Source organism: Lagenorhynchus albirostris, chromosome 7 (genome assembly GCF_949774975.1).
Source record: "Lagenorhynchus albirostris chromosome 7, mLagAlb1.1, whole genome shotgun sequence".
NCBI lineage: Eukaryota > Metazoa > Chordata > Mammalia > Artiodactyla > Delphinidae > Lagenorhynchus > Lagenorhynchus albirostris.
The window spans coordinates 19,198,203-19,215,508 of NC_083101.1; the positions used below are offsets into that span (position 1 = coordinate 19,198,203).

Below are 17,306 nucleotides of genomic sequence, written 5' to 3' on the forward strand. Positions count from 1 at the left end.
GGCAGTGATTCGTAACCTTTGGGTCACGGGATTACTTGGAAATTTGATGAAAACTATGGGAGTTCTCCCCAGGGATGGAAATATACACACATACACACACACACACACACACACACACACACACACACAGAATCTGCATATGAACCTACAATTTCAGAGAGTACAGGTTAAGAATTCCCACCTAGTACCATTAGATGAGGCCCCAACTGATTTCACACAATAAGCAAGTGGTTTTCAAGCCAGATGGGGCCTGAGGGTGCAACCCTGCTCTGGCTGAATTTGAATTTGGGTTTTGTGGCTACAAACCAAGAAACTGGGCTGCTGGTGCTCAGTGGAGAGCCTCTGTTCTCTTCCCTCCCTGCAGGCCACCTGGACACCAAACCCTTCTGCAGCGGCCGGGGCAACTTCAGCACTGAAGGCTGTGGCTGTGTGTGTGAACCGGGCTGGAAAGGCCCCAACTGCTCTGAGCCTGAATGTCCAGGCAACTGTCACCTGCGAGGCCAGTGCCTGGACGGGCAGTGCGTGTGTGACAAGGGCTTCACGGGGGAGGACTGCGGCCAGCTGGCCTGTCCCAGCGACTGCAATGACCAGGGCAAGTGCATGAACGGGACCTGCGTCTGCTTCGAAGGCTATTCGGGGGTGGACTGCAGCCAGGAGCCCTGCCCAGTGCCCTGCAGCGAGGAGCACGGCCGCTGCGTGGACGGCCGCTGTGTGTGTCAGGACGGCTTCGCCGGCGAGGACTGCAACGAGCCCCTGTGTCTGCACAACTGCCGCGGCCGCGGGAGCTGCGTGGAGAACGAGTGCGTGTGCGATGAGGGCTTCACGGGCGAGGACTGCGGCGAGCTCGTCTGCCCCAACGACTGCTTCGACCGCGGCCGCTGCGTCAACGGCACCTGCTACTGCGACGAGGGCTTCGCGGGTGAGGACTGCGGCCAGCTCGCCTGCCCCCACGCCTGCCACGGCCGCGGCCGCTGCGACGAGGGCCAGTGCGTGTGCGACGAGGGCTTCGCGGGTGCGGACTGCAGCGAGAAGCGCTGTCCCTCTGACTGCCACGACCGCGGCCGCTGCCTGGACGGGCACTGCGAGTGCGACGACGGCTTCACGGGCGCGGACTGCGGTGAGCTCCGGTGTCCCCACGACTGCAGCGGCCATGGCCGCTGCGTCAACGGGCAGTGCGTGTGCAACGAGGGTCGCACTGGGGAGGACTGCGGGCAGCTGCGGTGCCCCAACGACTGTCACGGCCGCGGGCGCTGTGTGCAGGGGCGGTGCGAGTGCGAACTCGGCTTCCAGGGCTATGACTGTAGCGAGATGAGCTGCCCCCATGACTGTTACCAGCACGGCCGCTGCCTGAATGGCATGTGTGTCTGTGATGACGCCTACATGGGTGAGGACTGCCGGGAGCTGCGCTGCCCCCAGGACTGCAGCCAACGGGGCCGCTGCGTGGACGGGCGGTGTGTGTGCGAGGACGGCTTCGCCGGCCCTGACTGCGCAGACCTCTCCTGTCCCGGCGACTGCCACGGCCGGGGCCGCTGCGTGGACGGCCAGTGCGTGTGCCACGGGGGCTTCACGGGCAAGGACTGCGGGCAGCGCAGGTGTCCCGACGACTGTCACGGCCAGGGCCGCTGCGTGGACGGCCAGTGCGTGTGCCACGAGGGCTTCACTGGGTTGGACTGCGGGCAGCGCTCCTGCCCCAACGACTGCAGCAACTGGGGGCAGTGCATCTCCGGCCGCTGCATCTGCAATGAGGGCTACACCGGAGAAGACTGCTCCCAAGGTGAGTACCAGCGCTCCAGCGAACTAGCGTGAGGACAGCCATCATCGAGTTGGCGTGTGCTGGAGAACTCCATGTTATACCAAACACACACACACACACACACACACACACACACACACACACACACACACACACACACACCGACTCTTTGACTTACCTGTTACAGAGCTATCTATTTGAGGGCTCAGAGGCTCAGAGAGGTTATGGAATTGTCCCAAGGACACACAGCTTATACATCACAGAGCTGGTACCTGAATCTGGGTAACTCATCTACGCTGAGTTTAACACCCAGTGCCCACGAAGAGGGTAGATGAAATGCTCACCTCCCTTTTGCTAAACATCAACCTTCTTTCCTACTCTGTATTGACATGGAACCAATAATGAACTAAATCCCTCATTTGAATGGAAGTAAAAACTCAGCTAAATTGAACGGACAGTGAGATTACATAAAACAAACTGTTTTAAATGCACATTCAGCTAAAGATGAAGTGCTGATCACCTATGAAACAGGCCCGTCTCTTAATCACCTTTTTGTTGCTGTCTTTTATCCCAAGGACTGTGAGTGCCTTAAAGGAGCATTATCCCAGCAGTTAGCACAGGGCATGTATTCAGTAAGTAAACACTGGTTGAGTGAAAACACAGCAAAGACCGATAATGCTCATGTTTAACGAGGGTCTTCTTTGTACTTCCCTCATCCACCCTTATATACCTGTCGTAATGGAGACTTTCTGCCTTGATTAAAGCCATTGGCACATAAAAACAAACACACGGCTCTGTGTTTGACATGGCCAAGCCAGGAAAGCCTGGTTGGAAGGAAGACCAGGCTGGCCGGGAGGAGAGGTACCTTCCAAATTTGATGAGTAAGCAAAGTTGAGCAAGTCCCTCTGCCTCACTCACCTCTCAGAAAAGGAAAGAGTTGGACCAGATGAGCCTAAAATACCCTTCCAGTGCTAAGAATGTATGACGTGAAGTTCAGAGCAGAAAGCCAAGCCCAGGCTGCACTTTCCCATGCAGATGGCCTAAATGTGAACTAAGGTCCAGGGAGTGGAGAAGTCGGAGGGGCCAGTTCACAAAGAGCCCTGAAGGCCACGCTGCAGACCTGGAACTTTAGCCTGAAGGCAAGGGATGGCCACCAAAGGTTTTGAAGATGGGTCACAGCAGGAGGATCCTTGATGAGTCTGCATTTTAGAAAGTGGAAGCTGGATTTCAGGGCTCCGTGACTGGGGGAAGAGACAGGTCCAGGGAAACAAACCAAGAGGGAATTCATTGAGTGCGTTATGACACCATCTGACCCAAACTGTCCTTCCTTATTCTTGCCAGTGTCCCCTCCCAGAGACCTCATCGTGACAGAAGTGACAGAAGAGACCATAAACCTGGCCTGGGAAAATGAGATGCGGGTCACAGAGTACCTCATCGTGTACACGCCCACCCACGAAGACGGCCTAGAAATGCAGTTCCGCGTCCCTGGAAACCAGACGTCCACCACCATCCAGGAGTTGGAGCCTGGCGTGGAGTACCTTATCCGCGTGTTCGCTGTCCTGGAGAACAAGAAGAGCATTCCTGTCAGCGCCAGGGTGGCCACTTGTGAGTGAGCAGAACACCTCTCGGCAGCCTCCACTGCCCTCCTCCTGTCCAGTACACAGCCCCCCCATAAGTTACTGCCTCACCTTTGCCCCTGCAGCTCTATGGCTGTCTTTATGCAGTTACACTAGTTAAAACTCTGGAATCCAGTTAAGCCCAATGAATTTTTAAAAAATTTTATGGACATATAGTTGATTTATCATGTTGTGTTAATTTCTGCTGTACAGCAAAGTGATTCAGTTATACATATATATGTATTCTTTTTCCTATAACCCATTGATTATTTGTTAAAGAAAGTCCTCACATACTAACTCATTTAACTCACAATAACCCTACGAGACAGGAGCTACTGTTAACCCATTTTACAGATGAGGAAACTGAGACTCTGAATGGTTAAGCATCTCATCCCATATCACACAGTTAATAAGTGGTAGAGATAGGATTTGAACCCTGGCAGTCTGAAGTACTCTATTCTACTACTACCTTTCTATGGAGCTCACTGTCTATATATTTAAAAAATACAAAAGTGGAGACATCAAGGTTCACGTTATTCTTCCTTTAAGAGTTCAACATCAGAATAATTACCTCCACTCCTAAAAAGCAAGCTGTGGCTAGAAATTGGTTCTTTTTTGCTTAGTAATAGTAACATTGGTTGCTTTTATTAAACTTGTGCTTCAGGCCAGGGACCATGGCCAGCAGTCACTGTGGGACTCAGCAGTCTCAAAACATTCCCAAGGGGTAGGCATACTTAGCTCCTTCTCTTGGATGAAGAAACTGAGGTTCAGGGCATTTTGTTAACTCAACCAAGCACACAAAAGTCGTGATGATGGAGCTGAGATTCTAGCCCATCTGTCTGATTTCAAAGTCTATTGTCATATTAGGTTTAAGCATACGAAATTGCCAGTATTCAATCATATGGTTGGTCCTTATATTGATATTAATTTCCATGATGCCTCATAGTAGACGGCATCCCAGGAGAACCCTTAAATAGACTCCAGCTCTGACAGACAGCCCTGTGGGGTTTAGTGGAATCATGTCTGTCTGCTCCATCACACATATAGTCATCTCTACCTCCTCTCTGTGCTCTTCCTGACAGACCTGCCTACACCTGAAGGTCTAAAATTCAAGTCCATCAAGGAGACATCTGTGGAAGTGGAGTGGGATCCTGTGGACATCGCTTTTGAAACGTGGGAGGTCATCTTCCGGAATATGGTAAGGAGCACAGAGGAGTGGGCGCCTTCAACCACGAGAATCTGACAGATGCTCACAGGGCTCTGTAGACTTTTCTATCAACTCACTTCCTTGGCTTTTGGTGGGGACAAGGCTCTAAGTAGCCCCTGTGCATCTGCATCTATTTTTAAGTGACTTAAGAAGACAATAAGCACAACACTTAGGGCTGAGAGCCTAAGTAAGAGGATGGCAAGTCATCTCTATGTTCCGAGTACCCATGACAGTCTTACAAATCTCCACTCAGAGGCAAAGAAGACAAGAAATGGTCTCTGTCTCAGAATGCCTCCAGGCATATCTGAGATTGAGTATCCTTTCTCTCTGTGCCTAAAAGCACATGTGAGGCAGGAAAGTGGTCCCTGAGCTCAAAGCCAAGCTCTGCCTCTTACTAGCTATGTGGAAGATGGGGCAATGACCTGACTTCTGGGATGCTGGCTTCCTCGTCTATGAAAAGAAGGATTGATTTGGTGACTCCAGAGTTCCTTTGGTTCTCATGCCTGTCATTTGACTTGAGTGTCAAAGGGGTGAGTAGAGGGGTCTGTGGGAGGGAGAGACCAACTTGAGAGATGTATTCATGTCTCTATATCCTCAGCACCTGCCATGCTGATCAGATGCTTAGTCAGTGCCTAGTGATAGATGAAAGAGGAAGGCATGAATACAGAATGAAGGAATCACATAAATGAAGGAGCTGGTACCTCCTTAGGTCTTACAAAGGTGCCTCTATATTTCAGAATAAAGACGATGAGGAAGAGATCACCAAAAGCCTGCGGAGGCCGGAGACCACGTACCGGCAAACTGGCCTGGCTCCCGGGCAAGAGTATGAGATATCTCTGCACATCGTGAAAAACAATACCCGGGGCCCAAGCCTGAAGAGGGTGACAACGACCCGTGAGTATCACCTTTAATACCACTGACACAAGGATAAAGCTGACTGTACTGCAAAGCATCTCTAGTTGATAATGTGCCCTCTTACAGAGCATCTGTATCCATGAGCTTTTTTTTTTTACAAATTTATTTATTTTATTTATATTTATTTTTGGCCGCGTTGGGTCTTTGCTGCTACGTGCGGGCTTTCTGAAGTTGTGGCGAGCGGGGGCCACTCCTCGTTGTGGCACGGGGGCCCCTCATCGCGGTGGCCTCTCTTGTTGAGGAGCACGGGCTCTAGGCATGCAGGCTTCAGTAGTTGTGGCTCACAGGCTTGGTAGTTGTGGCTCACGGGCCCTAGAGCATAGGCTCAGTAGTTGAGGCGCACGGGCTTAGTTGCTCCGCGGCATGTGGGATCCTCCTGGACCAGGGCTCGAACTCGCGTCCCCTGCATTGACAGGCAGATTCCCAACCACTGTGCCACCAGGGAAGCCCTCAATTAGCTTTTGCTACATAAAAAACAAGCTCCAAACCTTGTGGCTTGAAATGATACTTTTGCACGTTGGTGGTTTGGGGATGGACAGTTCTTCTGTTCTTGACTGGACTCACTTATGCCTCTGTATGGGCTGGGGGCTGGTTGGCCCAGGACGGCCTCAGCCAGGACGGTGCCCTTCTGCCTCACATGGTCCCTCAGCCTCCGGTGGGCTAGCCTGGGCCTGATCTCACGGCGGCTGAGCAGGCTCACAGAAGACACTGGGTCACTTCCATCAAAGCAAATCTCAAGGCCAGTCCAGATTGAAGGGGTGGGGGAAAAGATCCATCTCTTTATGTGAGAAGCTTCAAAGTGACATTGCAAAGGGGCACCGATACAGGAAGACAAATAAGTGAGACTCTAGCAAATAATCTACCATACTATCTGATTCAATATTAGTACCCAGTCCTATGGAAAAGGTAGGGACAATATTAATGCTATTATTTTTCAAGAGTCAAAACTGAGGCTTAAAGAAGCTGAATCAGTTTAACTAACACCACGCGGTTAATACTATCAGGGCCAGAATTTTAAGCCTGGGTTTACTTTTATGACTTTAACCCCATTACCGGTAACATTGACTAGGCTCTGGGTTATGTAGAGTGTTGATTCCATGTCTTCAACAGGAACTTAGATAAAATGTGACTCAGTGCTAAAGAGATCAGAACTTCTTGGGTGTAGCGTAGGATTTGGCACTGCTAGATCATTTGGTGGGGGGAATAAAAATCCTGAATTTGGAGTTGTTCTATCAAGAAGCAAATTTTTATAAATAAATAAGCAAATAAAATTTGCACTGACATTTGGGAAAATCTCTTTATCTTCTTCAAGATAGTATACGTGCCAACTATCTAAGGTACTGACTCTTCTTGGCAGGGGGTGATTGGACAATTTAAATCTGTTTACTAATGACAAGAAAGAACATCTTGCATTTAAATATTTGCACATTTTGGTTAACTCAGATCCAATTCATAAGATTGTCTTTTTTATAAGCAAGTGTTTTCCATCATCCTGACAACATCGCACTGTGGTAGGTAGAAGGCGGGTACCAACAAGAAAGAAATCATTAGATCACCAGAAAGCCATAGAAAAGATTAAGCAAATGCTTATTTGCTATAGAGACGGCCCATTGAAAATACAAAAGACATTTCTTTCATCTGCCCTTTTCTTTTTAATCTAAATTTAGGGATTGGCTGCTTTATTTTCTTCTTCTTGAAGGACAAACATCCCAACATTTGAAGTTTCATAATCACATAAATAACAACACTGAGAGGCAGATACTTACCTGTTTATTTTGCGGATACCTGATCTTTTCCCAGATTTAAAGGATCTTAAAAATTTCATATTTAGCTCCTTCCCTCTCAGCTCTATACAGAGATTGTATGACAACCATTTCTGATATGTAAATATTTTTGAGAGCCATCATTTAAAGGAGAAAGAGCCTGGGCTTTGGATCCAAACAGTCCTGAGCTTGAATTTCAGCTTCACCAATAACCATCACCTTGGGTAGATCCACTTCTTTAAGCCTTAGACCCACCATCTGGAAACCGGGTTCATATATCTTCCTACGGCATAGTCACGAGAGTCAAGACTTAAACGACAAAGCACTGTGCTTGGCACACAGTGAGCACAAGACAACGTTAATCTCCTGTATTGAAGGGTTCTGAACCTAGGGCGAGATCGGTGTCCTTGACTGTATCTCAACTTCTTTAATGAAAGGGCTGTTAAGAAAGGTAGTAGGTATGTTTCAGGTGTTTCCTAGCACCTTGAAGATCATAGAACGGGAGGCTTCACTGCTGAATTGCAGTATTATTTTCATTGTGGATTTCACGGCTTCAACATCTGTGAGCTGAGACTAATAGAGTTCAAAAACTAGACTCTGCAGGTTTCTCACAATCAGCTATGAATTATTCCTCCTCCTCCTCATTCCCTTTATAAAACCAAGTTCCTTTCATTTGATATTGTTTCCTCAACCAGTGCTGAAATCACAAACTTAACTATTTAAAAAAATGAAGAAACATTGACTGAATGCTTTAATATCTTAATTTTCAGCCTGGTATGTTTTACTATATGATGTTTTAATGCATTAAAATTATCTAATTAGAAAAAAAAAGAGTAAAGATAAATGGCAAAGCCTGATGCGACACTCGGGATTCAAAAAGGTCAAAGACCGGGGCTTCCCTGGTGGCACAGTGGTTGAGAATCTGCCTGCAATGCAGGGGACATGGGTTCGAGCCCCGGTCTGGGAAGATCCCACATGCCGCGGAGCAACTAGGCCCGTGAGCCACAACTACTGAGCCTGCGCGACTGGAGCCTGTGCTCCGCAACAAGAGAGGCCACGACAGTGAGAGGCCCATGCACCACGATGAAGAGTGGCCCCTGCTCACCGCAACTAGAGAAAGCCCTCGCACAGAAACGAAGACCCAACACAGCCAAAAATAAATAAATAAATATTAAAGGCAAAGAAGAAAGGGGAAATTGTAGATAGAGTAAGGATCTAGTTTAAAAAAAAAAAAGGTCAAAGACCGACTCTCTGAATGACCCTATTTAGATTGTATAATACGGTTTGAATAAACTGTGAGAAATTTGTTACAGAATAGTGAGAAAAACACAATACTAGGAAGCTCTTATTTTTGATTGTGGTAAGAACACTTAACCGGAGATCTACCCTCTTAACACGTTTTTACGTGCACAATAGAGTACTGTCAACCAGAGGCATAATGCTGTACAGCAGACCTCTAGAACTTAATCGTCTTGCAAACTGAAACTTTATACCCCTAGGGGAAGGAGTATGTGTTTATCTGTTTGCAACAGGGTCAGACAATGGTTCTTGTTAGAAAGTGACATATGAGTGGGATTTTGAAGGATGAATAGGAGATTTTTAGAGGGAGAGGAGCAATCTCAGGAAGAAGAAACAGAGGAACAGCAAGTGTAGAGGCCGGGGGTGAGAAACAACACGGGGTGCTCTCGGAGGAGAAGTATGCTGTCAGAGCAGGAAGCCCAGAGTGGGTGGGGCAGGAGGTGCGCAGCAGGGCAGGAGGAAGGGCCAAGATGCGGCCTCAGAGACACGCAAGGCTTGAGATAGCCGTGACTTTCTTGCTTGAATTATTTTCATCAAAACTAACTTTCCATGCATTGTCAAGACAGTCATTGCCTCACTTTTCTGTTTCATTATTTGGATAGAGAAGTTACCAATTAGGCAGTTAGGAGTTCTGCCTAATTAAAAAACCATAGAGGCTGAGTCAATGTTTTTCAAGTGAAGTAGCCCGTAAGTGTGTTTCTTCAACTTATGATGATGATGATGATGATAATAATATAGTCACAACCATTTATCATATAACCACTACATTGCAGGCTATGTGCTAGATGCTCCACACGCATTATTTCCTCTAATGTTTGAAAAAACAGAAACCCTACAAGGTAATTGTCATCATCCCTACTTATAGCACAGCAAACAGGAAACTGAGGTTCCGAAAGACAAAATAAGGTCAGTTGGCCAGTACGCACCTGAACGTACGCTCACGCATCTGGAAGGCTACAAGCCCTCTTTCTGCTCAGCCCTTGGCACTGGCCCTGACCTCTGAAACCCCTCTGTCCTCTGCCCGTCACAGGCTTGGACGCCCCCAGCCAGATTGAAGTGAAAGACGTTACAGACACCACTGCTCTGATCACCTGGTCCAAGCCCCTGGCCGAGATCGACAGCATTGAGCTCACATACGGGATCAAAGATGTGCCAGGCGACCGAACCAGCATCGACCTCACACACGAGGAGAACCAGTACTCCATCGGGAACCTGAAGCCAGACACAGAGTACGAGGTTTCCCTCATCTCCCACAGGGCCGACATGTCTAGCAGCCCCGCCAGAGAGACCTTCACAACAGGTAACGGGCCTCCCCCTGCTAACAGCCCCAGGAGAGGAAAGATTGCCAGACTCCCATCCCCACTACATGTCGGGGTGTCTTCCAGGCTCCTTTTACAGTGGAAACAATGGAAAGGGGATTTTCATTCCTTTAAGTTTTATTTTAAAATACTATAGCAATTGATTGATTAATATTACCCCAAATAACCTTTTAAGGCAAAAGAAAATTTTTGCCTACATAGAAGATTCTGGTCTGAGATTCTCAGACATTTTGGTTAAAACAAAATTTAAATAAATATTTTAATAATAAAATGCAGTATATGGAAAACATAAATGACAAAGATGCCTTCTAACCTCTTAGCCTACAGCACTATCTTAAAAGTACCAAAGTGTCAATCATTCATTCACTAAATAGTTTTTCAGAGCTTGGTAAGCTCCGTATGAGTTATTAAAAATCCAGTGATGAACACAACAAACATGTTCTTACAGTCACAGAGCTTATTTGCAAGTTTCTGTACAGTTTTTATTAAGCACGAAATCGGTGGAAAACGTGAATGATTGAGGTAACATGTGCTTTAATAATGAGGAAAGTGTCAAGTATGTAGTATTTGTTTAGATGTGTGCATTAACTATTGAACCAGAGAAGTGTGTGGGCAATTCTGTCATTTCTCTCCAATGGCAGGCACCTTTCATGTCTCACCTTGAACTGTCAAGGACTCCCTCTCTCCTGGTGCCTGGTGTTCTCCATACCAATGCCGCTTCCTCTCCCAAACAGGCCTGGATGCGCCCAGAAATCTCCGCCGCATCTCCCAGACAGACAACAGCATCACCCTGGAGTGGAGGAACGTCAAGGCGGCCGCCGACAATTACAGAATTAAGTACGCACCCATCTCCGGAGGTGACCATGCCGAGGTAGAAGTCCCCAGGAGGCAACAAACCACAACCAAAACTACACTCACAGGTGAGGTCCGCATCCCTGACCCAAATGGCCCTGGGGGCATGTCCCCACGTTGCAACCCTCCAGAGAGTGAATAAAAACGGTTCCCAGCTACCCATCTCAGTTGGGCATCAGTGAGTCGGGCTGTGAAACAGTCCAGACATTGAGAAATCGTAGCCTTCAGGGACTAGTTCAGGGCCATTTTTATGGCCTTCTGAAAGTCTGTCCAGTTTGGGGCTGAATCTCAACCTGCATGTTCTCTCTTAGGTCTGAGGCCAGGAACCGAATATGGTATTGGAGTGTCTGCCGTGAAGGGGGACAAGGAGAGTGACCCAGCCACCATCAATGCGGCCACAGGTGAGGCCCGCCTGGATTCCCACCTCCACGGGACTACCATCAGCAGACACAACAGGGTCCAGGAGGCAGGAAACCTACTTAAAAAGAAACAGTAGATGCCCAGAGGGAGGTGGGGCTTCTAGGATCATCCAGCCCAGATGTCCACATTCCAAAGTAGCATAAGCACTCCCCACGTGAATGATCCTAACGCTACTCTCTACGCAGGAAGGGGGACGGGATGTTTTACAAAAAATTGGAACCAGACTTTATAAGAGATCTACAAACTTTTGAAAGTTGGCAACTGATTCAATTTTTTATAAACCACTGACTAATCAAAACACATCTGGGGGCTTTTCTCTTAGCAAACACTTAACTTATATTGCATACCCTCATCACATAAATTATAAGTGGCAGGAGCGTAGTTTAAGGCAATCTTTGCTCTTACGTATTGCATCCTGCAGCTCCAGCCTCTGAGGGAGGATGCTGAGGGGCTACATGATTTGAGGCCACTGATTCTTTCTGCAAGTTTGTTTGTTTTTTCTGGAAAATTTGTAAAGAAAGAAAACTCTTCCCTTTACCTCTCCACCAGCCTCCTGCTTATCTCCCCCCAGACTGTGATGATAAGGGTGGCTGGTGTGGGGAGATCATTATGTAGGATCCAATGCTGAGCACTTATACATATTCTTTTTTATCTTTCATTTGGAGGTAATTGTGGATTCACATGCAGTGTAAGAAAGAATACAGAGAGATCTGTACCCTTTGTCTAGTTCCCCCCATTGGTAAAATTTGTGTAACTGCAGAACCCTATCACAACCAGGAAACTGACATTGATACAGTCTATCAACTTTATTCAGATTTCACTCAGCTGTGTGTGTGTGTGTGTGTGTGTGTGTGTGTGTGTGTGTGTATTTCTATGTTATCACTTGTAGATTTTGGAATCTACCACTACAGTCAGACACCAAATAGTTCCAATCCCAAGGATCGCTCTTGCTACACTTTTCTATAGCCAAGGCAACTCCCACCCTCCCCTTCACCTTAATCCTTGGCAATCACTGATCTGCGCTTCATCCAATTTTGTTATTTCAAGAATGCTACATAAAAGGAATCATACAATATGCAACCTTTAGAGATTGGCTTTTTCGCTAAGAATAATTCTCTTGAGATCCATCCAAATTGTGTCTTGTATCAATAATCAGTTCCTTTTAAAGGCATTTGATTGAGCATCACTTCATGGTATGGATATATCACTATAGTATTTTTAATTTTTCAAAAACTCAGTGAGGTACCGTACAATAACAGCATCTCACAAAGGTGAAAACTGAGACTCAGACAGCTGAGTCACCTGTAGCCACACAGTGCTACGGCAGACCTAGGACTGTAGCCCACAACCAGCTTTCAGCCCCAGAAGCAGTCCTGCCCTGAAGCCTGAAGGGTGTTCAACTCTCTGTTTTCCTCCCAGATCTGGACGCGCCCAGGGACCTTCGGGTTTCTGAAACTACGGAGACCAGCTTGACCCTGCTGTGGCAGGCGCCACTGGCCAAGTGTGACCGTTACCGCCTAAACTACAGTCTTCCCTCGGGCCAGCCAGTGGAGGTGCAGCTCCCCAGAGGCACCACCTCCTACGTCCTGAAAGGCCTGGAACCTGGGCAGGAATACACCATCCTCCTCACAGCAGAGAAGGGCAGGCACAAGAGCAAGCCTGCACGGGTACAGGCATCCACAGGTGAGGTCAGCCTCTGAGCTCTCGCCTCACCCTCTTGATTCTGAGGTTGCAGACCCATCAGCCAGATTGTCTTCAAATGAGAAGACCAGATGGGAAGACGTGGGGATGTCTCTACTCATGACCGCTCTAAATCCCATTTGAAAGAGTTACTTACCTATCTTTTCCTCTTGTCAACTCATCAACAGCAAAGTTCCCTAGCTGGGCAAGCAAAGTGGTTTTTAAATATTTCCTCCTAGGAGAACTTAAAGCATCAAAGTTTGTGTTTGTCTTTGGTTCTTTTCTTTTTTTTAATTTTGTGCATTTCACAGAATCTTTTAAATTTTTCTCATTTTCCTCCCTCTTTAGCACAATTAATTCACTTTTCATTTTATTTCTTTTCAAAGATGACCAAGATGTTGGGAATAATTCCTTGTTTTTTTCCCATTAATTGTTTTTATTCCAGGTCTTTTGCTTTCCTCTCAGGTTTCCTGAAACATTGCACACGGTCCTTTGAGCCTTCCACGGTGGCCTTCTCATTTTCTCTTGGTCATTAAGAGGTGAACTTTGTTTTTCCACGACAGCTTAATCCTGACCTCCAGTATCCCTTCTAGCCCAAGTATCCCATTCTTTGTACCTGCTTCTATATTTTCTCAATGGCTAAATTGAGAAAAAAAATCAGTTCTTCCTATATGAAAATATACACATTTAACTTTGGCCCCCAAATAGTCAAGAGGTTCAGGGGAAAAATGTTACTTCTTCAGGGTCTGACAAGTAATAGTCTTTAGTTTCAATTCAATAAGTAAGTATGTATTGAGAACCCACTGAATATATTGTGGTATGCTGATACTGGAGGGGAAAAAAATGGGTTATGTACTTAGCACTGCTATTCTGACTCATGTGCACTTACTCACAGTCCCTGGGGGAAGACCAGATGGATGTCAGACAGCACTCAAGCAAGGAAAGGGAGTGACTGGGCAGCACTCAGCCGAGGAAAGGGAGTGAATGGGGGAGTCAGGAGCAGCCAGGGACGGTGTCTTGGCAGAGATGCTATTCCAGCTGAGTCTCCATAAGCAGAAAATGTGTTGCACTGACGGGCATATTTGGAAATGCCTTGAAGCGTCTTTGTCATTTATGGATACTTTCACATGCATGTAACAGAAATCTCAAATAACGGTCACTTAAGCAAGATACAAGTTGGTTTCCTCTCTCATAAAGTCAGTCTGCGGTTATAGGTGGCTCAGGGATGGCACAGCAGTTCCAAATGATCGGGGATCTGGGCTCCTTCTAGCTTTCTGTTTCACTAGTCTTAGTTCTTGGCTTCCATTCTCAAAGTCACCTCCATGTCACAATACGGCTACTTCAGTACAGCCTTCACATTTGTGTTCTAGGCAGCACGAAGAAGGAAGAGCCAAAACCAAAAAAAAAAAAAGTAACTTCTAGATGAGAGTCTTTCTGGAAACCTCACCAATGACTTCTACTTGCATTTCACTGGCCACTTCTAGCTATAAGTAAGTCTAGGAAAGGTAGTCTGCTGGCGGAGCATGTTGCTGCCCACATAAAATTGTGGTAGTTTGTAAGGAAGAGAGAGAGAAGGGGTATTTAGTAGACAAAGAGCAGCCTCTTCAGAAAGTCTAAAGTGAGCTCAGGTGCTCAGTTCTGTTGACTCTGTGCACGGACTGCTTCCCACGCAGCTATGAGATGATCGTCAAGGATGTGTGGCGGTGGGGGGTGGGTAGCTTGATCATAGATGAGGGGGGAGGGGAGAATAAATTGGGGAAGAAATAAATCTACGGTAGAGGTTTCAATGGTTCAGCTTTATAAACATAAGTTTGTTATAAGATGCGAAGGGACCACAAATGAATCAGAGAAACAAGAGAGGGAATTTCTTCTTCTCTTCCCTCCTCTTCTCCCTCCCTCCCTCTCTCTCTCTTTCCCTCTCTCTTCACTTTTCCCCGAGTTTTACAAATGCTAGATTAAAGAGAGTTTCCTATCTCCACTCAATCATCTTACCCTCTGGCTATAGCCACTTTATCTCCTATCTCCAGCAGGGAATCCCCAGGCTTTAGCCGCTCAGGGAGATGAAAGCTTTCAAGTGAATCACAGGCTGGAATTACTTTGTCTCTAACTAAGAGCCCAGTTTTGGCATCCCAAGGGCTCAGTGGTTTCTTTTCCCCAGCCGTGCCTCCTTAACACTGTTTCAAAGAAATCACGTTGCGTATTTAAAGACATTCTTCATTACAGGAAAAATGTGCAAAGTCCCTTTTATGGGCTCTTCCCCCATTGTCTCTAGAATATTTCTCTCTCTGGCTTTCTCCATAGAACAATTTTATTTTATTAAAAGTGAGGTGGACATTTCTCTGCATCTCCTGAAGTCTATCTTCCCAATAAGTATCTCCTACAATATCCTCCCAGTAAATATCTCCTTCATTTACTCAGTCAGGAATGCACTACAACCATGCTCCGTGCTAGGTCCCGGGGATACTACAGCCATGAAGACAAGTCTGGGCTTCCAAGGAGGTAACTGTCTAGTAAACAGACACCTTCACTTGCTGTAACTAGGCAAGCAGGACTATGCTGTGGAAGGCGTAACGAAGCAGAAGTCCAGGCACCCGGCCTTGGTAAACACATGGGGAGAAAAAAGAAACAGGAAAAGTGGGAGCGCTTAGAGGAAGGTACCATGTGGTTATGAGTCCTGAAATGTCACAGGGTTGTAGGTTCAAAGGTCAGAAGAAAGGGATTCCCAGCTCTGCATTACTCGACTCTGAATAGCAGAAGTCTGCAAAGTGTCGCTCGTTGTCTGTGGGTTTTACAGAGAAGATGTGAAATTGGCTGCCCCAAAGCGTTCTTCCCAGAGAATTCCAGGGCTCTAGTCGCGGCATTGAGCCAAAGCGCAAGCCTTTTCCTTGAGGCAGCACCAAGTTAAGTTAAAAGTATGCCTCACCTAGCTGCCCGTCACACCTGAAATACAATGCAAAGACCCTATCACAGGCTACACAGCCCTACGGAGTCTGGTCCTTCCCATCTCTCTGACCTCACTCCCACTACTTGTCCCCTTGCTCATTTCACTGTGGTCACCCTGGCCTTCTCGCTGTTCCTTAAGCATGCCAAGCCTGCTCCTACCTCAGGGCCTTTGCACATGCTACTCCTGCTGCCTAGATACCACTCTTCTCCTAGTTCTACACCTAGCACCTCCCTCATTTCATTCAGCTCAAGTCTCATCTCAACAGACCTCTCTGTCAACCAGTCTAAAACGGTGCCCTATCCTGATTTACCCCTTCATGCTGCTCCAGAGTCCCTCATGACACTTGCCTGACGTCACTCACTCGTTGGTTTACTCACCTATGGCCTGCCTCCTACTTCTAGCCAGAAAGGACTCTGTCTCCTTCATCCAGCGCTGCAGCCCCAGTGCCCTGAACACAGCCAAACACGGGGCATGTGCTTCACGAGCATCTGGGGACTCCAGCTCCTCCAGAGGCAGTATTTCCACTGAATCTTCTGGTCTTTTTCTTTCACCTCTGTATCAAAGGCCCAAATTCTCTCTCTTAAGGATTAAGGGAAGGGAAGTCGTTCTCCTGGAGTCTTTAATTAAGCTTACTCTGGATAAAAATGGAAGGAAAGAAAGAAGGAAGGATGGGGGGAAGGAGAAAGGGACGGAGGGGGGAAAAAGGAAGGAAAGAAAGAAAAAAGGTACTATCCCTGTTAGCATTGAACAAAATGAGTCTGTGCCAGGCATCTCCCCCTCTGGCCCCATATCTGTATTCTAATAAACTCAACAACACCCTGCTTGAAGTGGAGGCCATGATTTTCTTTGAGCAGTAAGGGCCATAAAGCAGGGAGGATATGCAGAAACCCAAGGCCAATAAAGCATCCTCCCACACCGCGTAAGACTTGACAGTGATACCCCAGTAATTCTCAAGGGTTTGGGAAGCAGAAAGGTGGAATTTTGTTTTTAGCCACAGCTGCAAGTAATAGAAAACATTCTGCTCTAATTTTCCATTTTGATTTTCTCATGGAGCAAACTGAAATTTAGTCAAATATCTATCCATGCAACAAGTATTTATTTCTTACCTGCCATGGGTCAGGCAGTGCTGGTATAGAGAACAGAAAGACACAACCCCTCCACTCAGGAAATGACACACATTGCAGTGAGAATGACAGAACCAAAACCAAAATTATAGGAACGTAACTAGTCTGCTTAGAGGAAAGTGTGGGAAGCTACAGGAGCACAGAGGCAGATACCCATCCCAGACCTAAGCAAAGTGAAGGCAGCGTATCAGAGAAGGCTTTTTGGAAGAGGTGATACTTGGCTGAATCCTAAAAAAGGAAAATGCGTTGGGCAAGTGGAGAAGGGAGTGACGACATTTCCAGCTGGAGGAACAGTATGTGAGAAGCTCAAAGGCATGAGAAACTTCATGTTAGTGAAACACCAGCCATACAGTCCCGCTGTATGATGGAGCTGGGGATAACAGGGTACAGGGTTACAGACATTATCAGTACCAT

At 47.0% G+C, this 17,306-nt stretch overlaps 1 protein-coding gene across 6 annotated transcripts in view; it reads left to right on the forward strand.

The window, feature by feature from the left end:
- The window catches only part of TNC (tenascin C), a 93,974-nt gene that overhangs the window by 29,757 nt on the left and 46,911 nt on the right, over positions 1-17,306 (forward strand). For all 6 annotated transcript variants that reach the window (XM_060154523.1, XM_060154517.1, XM_060154518.1 and 3 more), the window contains exons 3-10: positions 365-1,774; positions 3,095-3,358; positions 4,452-4,567; positions 5,314-5,470; positions 9,584-9,853; positions 10,607-10,792; positions 11,036-11,125; positions 12,564-12,827. In XM_060154523.1, coding sequence (XP_060010506.1) covers positions 365-1,774; positions 3,095-3,358; positions 4,452-4,567; positions 5,314-5,470; positions 9,584-9,853; positions 10,607-10,792; positions 11,036-11,125; positions 12,564-12,827 — 2,757 coding nt within the window. The remainder of the gene's footprint in view (positions 1-364; positions 1,775-3,094; positions 3,359-4,451; positions 4,568-5,313; positions 5,471-9,583; positions 9,854-10,606; positions 10,793-11,035; positions 11,126-12,563; positions 12,828-17,306) is intronic.